Genomic DNA, 11,588 nt, shown 5'->3' on the forward strand with positions numbered 1-11,588 from the left:
TGCTTTTACTACAATTAAAGTTACTTAAATTATTTTTAAACACCATATCTAAAGGCTTTATTTTTCTTTTAAATAACAGGAAGAAACATGCTGCTGGTTGGAGTGGACGGCCCTAAAGTACCCTGTGAAGAGATCTTGGTCAAACACCTGGGCAACCGCCTCTATAATGTGTCCTACCAGCTGAAAGAGAAGGGCGAGTACATTTTGGTGGTAAAATGGGGTGATGACCACATTCCTGGGAGCCCGTTCCACATCACTGTCTAATGCCAACCCCAACCAAAGTGGCCAACAACCATAGCCAAGACTTGTGCTCCTGCATCCCAAAGATAAATACATAAACACTGAATCTTCTCTTGCTGACTTGCTGATCACTCATTTCTCTGTATACTGTACTTTTTCCCCTTCATCTGTCTAGTTCCCTTCCTCTAGCACAGCCAGGCTGTTTTGCAGTGTTCAGTAGTACTGTTAAGCAGGTACCGGTCATGGTGGCTCTCACATTCTCAAAGGTTTACACCAGTATGTTTACTGATCTTTCCTGAACACAACAGGGCTGCTACAGTTTGTTTGCCTGTTTTAGGATGCTGCTGTTTAAACTCCTGTGAGTAGCAGACGAGAGAGGAGTGTTGCATCCTTTTGAAAGAGCACAGACACCTTACCATTGGGTGACATGAAACTTATTAGTACTTCATAATGCCTCTTGTGCCTTTCACACAACTGAATTAACACTGGTGCCAAAGCTGTGGGTTTGCCCTATTGCCTTATATTTTTTTTGGTGTGACTTACATTTTCCAATGCACTTTGTAGAGCTGAACATTTGCTCCCTTGGTTGAGAAAATCTCTACTTTTAGACTGAAATTAAAGAAGACTTCTGAACCAGGTTCTAATGACTAGTAAAAAAAAAAAAAAAAAAAAAAAAAAAAAGGGAAATTCTGAATGAATTGAAAGTAGACAGTCCCATTGGGCTGGAGGTGACACGAAAGGGAGATGCATTTAAATGAATTATTCCTAACTGAAAAATATAAATGCGCTTATAGTTTAAGTGTTTTGGGGGGAGGGGTGGGGAGAGTCACTTGTGTATCTGCTCTCACTTAACTCAGCCCTTCAGCTCTGTTTTCATGTCTGTCACCAGTATTCCCAAATAGAAAAAAAATGTCTTAAGAGAGTCAATATTTGTAAGACTGTTACAGTATTTTGATAAAACAATAAAGTTGTTCTAAGTATTTTTGTCAATCTAACAATGCTTCTTGCCTTTTATTTGTGTGTTTTTGTGTCAAGTGAAAATCACTAATTGTTTATAAAAAAGCAGGTAAAGAGCTGTTACGAGGCACATTAATTAATTCATTTTAAAGCCCAATTATGCATAATTGGTTTATGTAGCTTTTGGGTTCCACCTACAGCATTTTCCTGACAGCTTGGCTGATGTTTTACAGTGCAGAAAAGCCCACATTAAAAGAAAAGCTCTTATTCTATCTACTAAAATGCTGTATAATCTTCCTTTTAACAGTAAGCGTTTTACATACCTTTTTTAGTGTAGGGTTCATTTGAGTCCCTGAGTTTTACTGTCTTGTGCTTTGTACATGTCCAAGGCTGTTCTCCTTGACTGAAGCTTGGATTGATTGGGATTTTGAAGTGCAGTCAACGCCCAGCCTTGGCATGCAGGTGACTCACTGCATAAACTCAGGAACCTGGCACATGCACAAGATAAGATAAGCAAGCAGTTATGAAAGTAAATATAAATCAGATATCTGTTGTGCATTGCATTCACTTTGCTTTTTTGGGGAATGGGTCTTGCATTAGCATGTTCATGCATGCAGTTCAGAACCTCTCTTCTTGCCTGAAAGCTGCAGGTACACTACAATACTTTTATAACATTAGCACCATTGCAGCACCATTTGTAGCTGCTAGGTTTTGCATACCTTTTAGCTCCTTTTATGTAATGTAACCAACCATACAATGCCTTTTTTGTTTTTCTGTTTTTTTTTTTTTTCTCCTTTGGCTTCTGAATCCCCCTACAGAACAGCACTGTGAAACTCAAAGTGGAAACACAAATAGAAATTGCTGCTAACCTAGCCCTTAAAACATTTTGAAAACGATTCCTTTTGGTGTTTTGACTGCTGCTGCACCAATTGCTCTATTGGTGGAGGTTAAATATGGTCTGCAGTGTTTGTTAGCTCTGCTATTCACTATATAAGCTAAATGATTCACTCTGGAATGTGGTATGGGGTTAGTGAGAATAAAAATTTAATTCTCTTTCTACCTCAAGGCATATTAGTCCTAAACATATGAACTTCAGAAACACTGAAACAATACCCAACTCTGGACTGAGCCAGCAGATCTCTGGAGCTGCGACTGAGTAAGCTGAGCTGGGCCTGTACCCTGACTGAATGTCTGCAGCTGTGCTCCAGAGTTCCAACTGGTGGTTGGATGAGATACTGCAGCTTTCTGTGACTGAGCAAAAGTAAACCCAAAAGCGCTGCTGTGTAAACCTGTGTAAAGTCTAGAATCAGATAGGCTAAATTAGAGAAGATTACAGAAGATTGCCAGTTGCATCTATTTGGCTGAAGATTGTGTTATACTGCATGAATCTCTCAAGCAAGAGTATTATAGTTGTGGTCTTGGAGACCTAAAATTCAGCATATGTTGATGCTTTTTGTACTCAAACACACCAAGTAAATCTAGCAAACATTAAAAGAGCAGTCAGCGCTGGGCTGTGGCCCTCAAGGGCAGCCGGGAGTGAACAGCCATGCTCTAAAATATAGAGAGCTGGGCAGAGTCTCACCAGGCTTAGTTGGAGGGTAGAACATCAACATTAGTGTGCAAGTGGTGATTTCACTTCCCACATAAATGAACTGAAACTTCACTACAGATCAGGGTGTGGTCCTGAAGGAACTGAGTATGAAGATGAGCTGCATGTAAGGAACCAAATGAAAACGTAATGGCTGTTTTCAAAACCACATATTCCTACTATACTGTCCAAAGAATTTATATTACAACTGCATTTTGCATTCTGTTTATAACGTCATAATTAATCAAGACGCTGGCTGGCACTTTACCCAAAACATCTATTCTATATGGGATGCAGATTCAGCGAAACATAAAACTGAAATGAAATGGCTAAAATGAAAATGCATGTGTAAAAAATATGACAAAATTAAAATATATATTTTATTTGCAATATATTTATTTGTAAAAAAATAAAAATTATTAACAGACCGTTATTTCACGGTCAAATCTAAAATGAAAAGCTTCATGGAAAACAGCTTTGCTTTTTCCTCATGAAAATAAAATAGGCACTAAGCTTTTCCTTTCCAATTGTGATAATGACCAAATGCAAATTCAAATAAAAAACAGGTAAATAAAAGTTAATGTGACAATTGTAGATCTAAAGTGGTTGTATTAAAATGGCCAGTCAGCATATAGTATATGATGAGTGGAGCTGATAAGTTAGACAATAAATGTAGAAATAATAAAGTTTCCGGTCAGCGTATAGTGCCTTTATGGCTGGAAGTTGGAAGGGCAGAAGTCTAAATCAGCATGTGTTTGTTTACCTGATAACAGATAATCTGCCATTACTGTAGAAGCCCTGCCCACTACTAATTTACATATATTTAAAGATGCACAGCTTAAAAAAAATTAAAGAAAAAGGTGAAATTAAAAGTAAAATCAGCACTATGTGGCACTTTTTACTTGAAAGTAAGCTGAGGGCTAAAAACAGAATCTTAAACTGACACTTATTTACCAGTTTTTATTAGTATTTTGTCGCATCTGTAGTAAAATATAAGTGCATATAACATTTTCATATGTATTATTTTGCAGTTCATAAGGAAAAAGCTAAGCCAAAGTGAAGTTTGAGTTGTTCTTTTTCTATTAGGCTTTTAATTTCAAATTTGACTGGTGAAATACCTGTATGTTAATGAAAATGAAATTACAATAGCTTTTTTTCACAGATTACCTGTTCTTGAGTGAAAAATCAAATAGCAAATTAATGTATTCAATTATTGTTTTTTGTTTTTTTGTCATATTTCACATGTGTAGAAAAATGAAAGCCAAAATGGAAGTGCTTTAGGAGGTGCTGAATGGAGATGTACCAGGTAAAGAGTCAGCTGGTTTAGGATGAAGTGGTGAAGTGCTGGCTGCTTTAGGGTGTACCAGGTAAAGATGTGCTGGGTGGAAAACAGGATGCTTTAAGGTGTGCTGGATGAAAATGTGCTGGTTGAAGAAACAGCTGCATCAGGTAGGACTGCTGGGTAAAGTGCTCTCTATTTTAAGGTGTGACAATGTTACAAACAGCCAATGTCAAAAATTGATTAATTAGTGAATTAATGTTTTACTCACCAGAGAGTAAGGATGTTTGACTCCAAAAAGGCTACAATTCTGATGTCAAGGGATGGGAGTATATGATGCCACACCTATTCCAGGCAATTTTCTCATCTGCAAAAATTATTACATGTAAAGTTAGACACAAAAAACTAAAAATAATAATTTGTTATGCACAAATAAATGTTTGTATACAGGGTAGGGATCTTTATTAGTAAAAATGTATTACTTTGATGTGCTCCCACATATCTTCAGGGACACTAAAATCTTTTTATATGACCTATTTGTTCTTATAAAACAGCAACAAGGGAAGCTATAACTAGCTAGATAGCAAATTTCTTATTTATATAGCTAAACTGTATGAACCTGTATGTTCCTATGTGCGCACCTTAACATTGAAAATATTTTGTTACTTGCAATGTAACTTATGTTTCTTACACAGTATTACTTGTTCTACATTTTATATTGTTTACCACCTTATACACCATAAATGCACTAAATCTGTCCAGAGACTCAATAGAACTCATTTAAGGTTCTGTAATATATTTGCATTGTACTAAAATGCATTCATTTTCAATTATTTTATATGCAGCTGATACAGGGAGCATAGTGCAACATTAACATTCTAACTTAATATTATACTCACTATGGCTGTTAGAAAAATGTGTTGCACTATGGGTTGGGGGGGGGGGGGGGGGTTGGAGGGGGTTGTGCACCATAGGCCCCACCATAGGCTTAGGCTCCACCATAGGCACAGCCTAAGCTTTAAGCTTTTTTTCCCCATTTCCAATTTCCACATTACTTTTTATTTTTAACTTTTACTTGAGCTGATACTTTAACTTCTACAAAATTATTTTTAAACCCTAGTATCTATACCTCTACCTGAGTAATGAATATGAATACTTTTGGCAGAAGATGGCAGAAGTATTCACATTCATTTCTCAGGTTTCAAAATACTATTTTACCATTTTTCTATCCACTTTTATAGAAACAAATTTATTTTTGAAAAACAAACTTCAAAAAACCATTAACATACATATGCATGCAAGAGCATTTTTTCAGAGGAACATGACAACTACCGTCACAGTTTCTACTAGGCCTTTCATCGTACAATAAATGGACATGGTCTCAATAATTTTAATAATCGTGATATCGTCTATATATATTACCAAGATATTGGTAACTGAAATTGTTATTGTGACAGGCCTAGTTACTACAATAAAATGAAATATAAATACTGCATCAAATAAACAGGGCCACAAAATATTTCCTTTTATATGTAAATGACGAGTTCAAATTTTTTTTATGTATTTATTTTTGTTACAAACTGTCCCCGACCCACCAGTTGACGGTTAAGACAAAAATGAAGACAGAAAGGATATGCTGTTAATGTGCATGTGTAAACTAAATGCGGTGCCTGTAAGTAACGAAACTGGGTCAATACTGCGAGTAACAAAACAGGCAGTAAGTTAAAAGAAGCCCTGCTGGGGTAAAACTGTGTTTTTATGAGGCCAGCAGCAGCGTAAGTTTTCCGGAGGCGATGTTCCAGGGTTGTAGTAAGATGGCAGAGCCTGAGCGCTTTCTGTTTAACGTTTCGAAATCCCACTCTGAACTCCAGCGGGCTGAGGGCGTCTCCCGCAGCGTCACTCCGGCGGAGGAACACACGCCCAGCTCGGGAGGACTGGCTAAGGAAAGTTAGCACGACTCACACCAGACCCCCGACAGGTAAGCGCATTGTATACATTAAATATATTATTACTGCGTAGAGGAGCATGTCGACTACAGTCCAGGTTAACTGTGCTGTTGTTTTTCCGCTTTCGCAGTGTCTCTGTGTCCTGCTGTATCAGCGAACGGAGGTGGGCTCAGCACAGAGCTGGCTAGGTTAGCTAACGCGTTAGCTTAGCTGGCTAACATCTGCAAACTAAAGACTTTTAGCCTCATTTAACTTGGATTTATATGCATATACACAGATTACCGTTTTTCTTAAGCATATTTACAGCATATAAAGATAAAGCTGCTTAAAAAAAATCATCAAAATGTGCTTCCATTTAGCTAAACTTCTACCTTGTATTTCAGCGCCGTGCGACTACTCGTCTTTCGCTGCTAACTTAGTGAGTTAGTGCGCATGCGCTGAGCCCATTCAGTTCCAGATGTTTGAGCTGGAGTTTCCCTTTTTCTCTTAAGTCTCTAATTTTAGCTTTATTAAACAGCTAAACTAAAGTGATATATTTCCCCGTCGTGTAGTAAAATCGCTTTGCTTTAGTCAACATTTTAACTAATGTTAACTGCACTATTTTAACTGCTAGCCTACTGTTCTCTGCTGCCTGTAATCTGTCTAAGACGTTAGTCATGAATACGTGTGTATTCACGTATTTATTTTGAGTAATGAATCAAACCTAATTCATCTCGAGGCGGTGATTAAAATGCACAGTTCTTTCCCTTAAATCAGTGCAGCTCAGAGCAGACGAGGCTGTAGCATAGCAGTCCCTCAACAGTTGTATAGTATGTGTAATAGTGTGCAAATAAAGCTATCATTAAGGTTCAGGTAAAACGGATTCACTGACTGCGTCCTAAATCGTGAGCTACCACACACTAAATAGTGTGTTAACACTGTGCACCATAATTGGAAGGACAAACATTAACACAATATTTAAAATCTGGACAAACCAGAGTTTAAAAAAAAGGGGTGTGGCCAGTGTAACAGAAGGCACTTTTCAAAAACAGCACATTGTATTTTTTGTTAGGCACTCTAGCAAAATGGCTTTAATATAGCACCAAAATACTTAGCTATCTGAGTTGTAACAAGTAGAACAATATTTTTTTTAATTTTACATGATATATTTTAATTTCACATTTCGTATAAAAATGCATTTTTTTGTTTTTGTGCCTATAGTGTAAACAAAGAAACTTATGTATTCCTCTAAATTACTGCTAATATGCTACTGTCTAGCTAGCTATATTCTTAGGGTCTTCTTTAGGTCATAAAAATGTAGGTATTTCGCTTAGTGAAACAAAGCTACTCCTCTTTGAGGCAGTGATGTAGGTTACTTTCTTTAAATGAGCAGTGCAGCAATGTTAATTTGCCACATTATTTTATATGTAAAAATAGTTCTTAAAATAATTTATTTAATATATTTGACCAGATATTAAATATTTTAGAAAACGAATGTTGTAATTGTATAAAAACACACAACCTACCATTATTAAACCTATTAAATGTGTTTAAATGAAGAATTACATACATTTTATAATTATCATTATTTATATGTAAATATACACTTGGGTGTGACTCTTCCATGTAACGTCAGAGTCAGAAAAGACAATGAAAAAGGCTTTGAATTTAATTTTAAAAAGTTTTAATTGATTTTCTATTACTCTGAATGTAAATGCCGCCGCATTTAAGGTAGAACAGAAAACTCGCTAAACGCGCGTGAGACATATATTTACCTTTTAAACCTTTTGTATAAACCCTCCTTTAGGCTCTAGTAACACTGACTGAAAAAAAAACAGAACTAGAACCACGGAGGTGTGCGTTTTTTTTTCCTTGGATAGTATCCAGGTCTGGTTTGTGGCGAGAATTGAAATTACCAAACAAATTAGTCGTGTTGCCTCGTGTGTTGTTAAAATTACCTGCTTTTGGTTAACATCTTCCTTTCTGCAGCCGAAATAACTCCATATATCATACGCTGGTTTCTTTTTACAATTTTTACAACCAAATTTCAGCATTTCTCCTGCCATTACTCTGTACTGTCTGTGCTGAACTACAGGCGGGGGAGCGGGTGGGGGTTTCACTCAGCTGTTGATGATCAGGAACGATTGGCTGAAACTGCAGGTCACATCAAATAGCAATAAACTCAATATAATAAGGTAAAATAAACTGTGATAACAGTAAAATAAGTGATATTGTGCAGATATGCACTTGGATATTACATAGAACATGGTTCATTTTCCCTTTGTGTCAAGCAATTAAAAAAGCTGTAGCATGAAGTGCATGAGTTAATTTGCCTTAAGTGACATTGCAGCTCCTGCGATGTGACTATTGCCAAAATAATAATAATATTCATCATTTATTTATATAGTGCCTTCCTGAAAACCCACAGTGCTTAACAACAAAGACAGGAGAAGCTGCATCAAGACAAGAAGAATTCATACAAACCAAGAATAAAGCAGGTAAAAACAAGTCAAATAAAATTACATTAGCTTATAATTAAATAAACTTTAAGAGAAATAGGAGAAACAAAAAACAAGAAATGTGTAAAATAGGAAGCATGTATAAACAAATAATGAAAGCATGTAAAAAACAAAAAAAAAGAACACGAGGAGTAACATTGAAATAAGGAATCCAAATTCAAAAGTACATTAGATGCTTTAAAAATATGAGTTTTAAGTAAAGATTTTAAATAATTCAGGCTGTCTGCAGCTCCGATATTTCAGGCTAGCTGATTCCACAAATGCAGGCTCCAGTCCGGTGACTGGTTGTGAGATGGACAATATTGAGTTAAAAGTTCTGAAATGTAAACCAGTGCAGTGTTGTGTAGGGCTTTGTATGCAACCTTATAAGTGATTTGATAAGACACATACATTACAATAGCAAGATGCCACCTTCACCTACCTATGTAACATGACTCAGGTGTAGGTAACTGGATATGGGTGTCAGCCAAAAGCTGCACATTTAATATACAGGAAATGTCAGTAATTGACCCAGTTTTCATTTTGACCTTTCAGGTGTTAGTCATGTCCTCACTGAGCACCAAGTCTGCTGCAGAGCTCTCGAAACTACTGGATGAGTACGGGATCAAACATGGACCCATTGTTGGTAACAGACACATATTTATATATCTGAAATATTTTATTGGCTCAGATGTTTTGAGGTTTAGCTAATCTTTCCAGCTTTAGAGAAACTTTCTTCTTGAACATTTACCTGCTTTATAAATGTAAAAAAGAGCATTTTTCTCATTTAGATACTACAAGGAAGCTTTATGAGAAGAAGCTGACAGAAGCCATGGCCAAAGGCACTAAGCCACCTTCCTCTGACAAGACTTACTACAGAGAAGAACGTAATAGCTTCCTTAATTCAGAACAAGATATTAAAATATCATATTCAGATTTTGATTGTTGAAGCTGAAGAAATGCACTCATGGCAAAATGTTTTTTTTTTTCTCCACAGAGGAAGAAATCGAATATGTTACATATCACCCACCAGTAAGTACATACTGAGTAATAGTAATTAAGGTACAGATACATTGTACTCCTACATGTTTGTATGGGAATCTAATCTCATGCCATGTTTTAAATTTCAGGTGAAACAAAGCTTTGAAGAAGTGTAAGTACAGCAGTGTGAGGCAACAGACTGTTTGCATCCTCTGATTTTATTGTTTCTGTGTTTTGCTAAATTCTGTATTGCCAGAATAATTATTCAGACAAATGTATATGAGATCCTGAATATAATGAAATCTAATCTGCAGAACTTGGTTGTTGGTTGGCAATTTATCACTGATAAATTTATCTGTACTTAGTAAAAAATAACAAAATTATATTATATAAATAACAAACATTATATAGTGAAGCATTTGTTGCAGCATGTTACCAGCTTTGTGGTGGAGTTTTTATAGGCTTATGTATGTTCATTCATGGATACCAATCTTAGGAAAAAGCAAAAGAAAGCAGAATTGTAGAATCATAAATAAATTATGATTCCAACTTTGGTGCCTTCTTGTCTAATCCAAAGACAACAGACCTGTGTCTTTTATCAGAGTCCTTGTTAAGCATGTGCTAGTTCTGTTTCTGCCAGTATACGTATGCTTGAAAATTTAATTAGGATTAAAAATAAAAGGCATTTATTTACACTGTTGCACAGAGTGAACAACGAAAAATGTGGTAGAAAGTTAAATATGGCTTCACATAATGTATCACGTCAAATAACACCGTACTCTGTTTTTGGTTTTTGCAGAACAAGGAGATCAAGAATTGCAGAAGATGACATAGATAATGCAGACGAGTGAGTTTTTAAAACCATCTGCCAAAACTAAATTATATACATATAACCCTGTGTCAATATCTCCCTTCTAGCCACTTTCACCATATTCTTCAAAGCCTGCCTTATCTACTAGCACTTTATTAGTCTATGCACAGCTTCTTCTTCTTCATTCTTCTGTATCCAAATGTTGTCATTCATTTAAAACTTAAACTCTATATCATCATAAAGGCCTATCATCAGCCGCACTCAAACTACCTACCAGAGCGCTCCCCGCTTCAGACCAGCCTACCCAAGCAAATCCAGCCAACAGGACGCAAGTTCAGTGCCAGCCAAATCTGAGGCCAGCAAATCAGGGGGTGTGCCAGGCTGGCTCCGAGTCTTGGTGTTTGTTGTCATTGCAGTGTTTCTTTACTTTGTGTACTCAAACATGGAGTCTGCTGAGCAAAGCCCCTTTGGGAAAATTGATTCATAGATGCTTCCTAATGTCTTGTTACTTAAATTCCGTTCCTTATGTTTTTATGTTTATTTCCCCCCTCAAGGTCATGATATCTAGAGCGTGCACTACAAGTATAGATATATTTTATATTTGGAACTAAATAGTGATTTGCACTTGCAGTTAAATACTGACACCTTATTCCTGGAAAGCTGTTTAGAACGGTTTTAAAAGTGCATTAAGACTTCTTATCTTTCCAGAATTACGAGTTGTTTATAAAACCTCTATTTGGCACTTACTGTGCATTAGGGAAGTTCTTGTGCTTTAGGGAAATGCCTTACATTTGTATTGACTTTGCATGTTTACCAACTTTTGAATGCCCAAAAGCCTAAATAGAGCATTCTTTAGGAAGCTTCTAAAAAAATTATGGTTTGTTGTCTTTTATGATGTAACTGACAAAAAAAAAAAAGATATGTCCGTTAAAAGTCCAATGTCTGTATGGTAATCCAAAGTGCTGTAATCAAAATAAAAGGATTGTTTAAATTTTCTTATCAATAATATTAAAGTTCTTTGTAAACTTATTTGTTTGCCCACGCTTATTAAATGCATGACTCAGCATCTCACTCTTTCTAACTACATAGCCTAGATATATGCCTACTTTGATGGAGTCATTTAAATAATTAGTGTGATTGCAGTATGCAATCACAGTATTGTTCTTCTTAAGTCTTATTCTTATTATTAGTGTGATTGCAGTAATGCAATCACAGTACTGATCTTCTTAAGTCTTATTCTTCTTCTTCTTCTTCTTATTATTCCACCTGTTTTTTGTCCGGTTAACTAGTGCCGCAGTTTTCGAAATAT

The 11,588-nt window shown here is 36.1% G+C and overlaps 2 protein-coding genes and 1 long non-coding RNA gene across 8 annotated transcripts in view; 2 read left to right on the top strand and 1 right to left on the bottom strand.

Annotated features, from left to right (window-relative positions):
* The window catches only part of flna (filamin A, alpha (actin binding protein 280)), a 40,724-nt gene extending 39,803 nt beyond the window's left edge, over positions 1-921 (top strand). For all 4 annotated transcript variants that reach the window (XM_007249885.4, XM_049462899.1, XM_049462898.1 and 1 more), the window contains one exon: positions 80-921. In XM_007249885.4, the coding sequence (XP_007249947.3) occupies positions 80-264 (185 nt within the window). In that variant the 3' untranslated portion in view covers positions 265-921. The remainder of the gene's footprint in view (positions 1-79) is intronic.
* Positions 892-6,440, bottom strand: LOC103026004 (uncharacterized). The gene is made up of 3 exons (XR_454811.3): positions 6,382-6,440; positions 4,336-4,431; positions 892-1,685 (listed from the first exon to the last, which is right to left on the bottom strand). It is a non-coding gene; the product is annotated as an uncharacterized LOC103026004 (long non-coding RNA).
* Positions 5,798-11,308, top strand: emd (emerin). Of its 3 annotated transcripts, XM_007249883.4 has the most exons (9): positions 5,804-6,042; positions 8,085-8,184; positions 8,397-8,487; positions 9,043-9,133; positions 9,279-9,374; positions 9,485-9,519; positions 9,618-9,640; positions 10,268-10,315; positions 10,523-11,308. In XM_007249883.4, the coding sequence occupies exons 4-9, from the start codon at positions 9,052-9,054 to the stop codon at positions 10,764-10,766; spliced, it is 528 nt and encodes a 175-aa protein (XP_007249945.2). In that variant the 5' UTR covers positions 5,804-6,042; positions 8,085-8,184; positions 8,397-8,487; positions 9,043-9,051; the 3' UTR covers positions 10,767-11,308. The 3 variants fall into 3 exon arrangements, with proteins under 3 accessions (XP_007249946.2, XP_007249945.2, XP_007249944.2); XM_007249882.4 differs by lacking the exon at positions 8,085-8,184; XM_007249884.4 differs by lacking the exons at positions 8,085-8,184; positions 8,397-8,487 and having other exon boundaries at positions 5,798-6,042.
* Positions 11,309-11,588: the final 280 nt, after the last annotated feature.

This window comes from Astyanax mexicanus, chromosome 13, assembly GCF_023375975.1.
Source record: "Astyanax mexicanus isolate ESR-SI-001 chromosome 13, AstMex3_surface, whole genome shotgun sequence".
NCBI lineage: Eukaryota > Metazoa > Chordata > Actinopteri > Characiformes > Acestrorhamphidae > Astyanax > Astyanax mexicanus.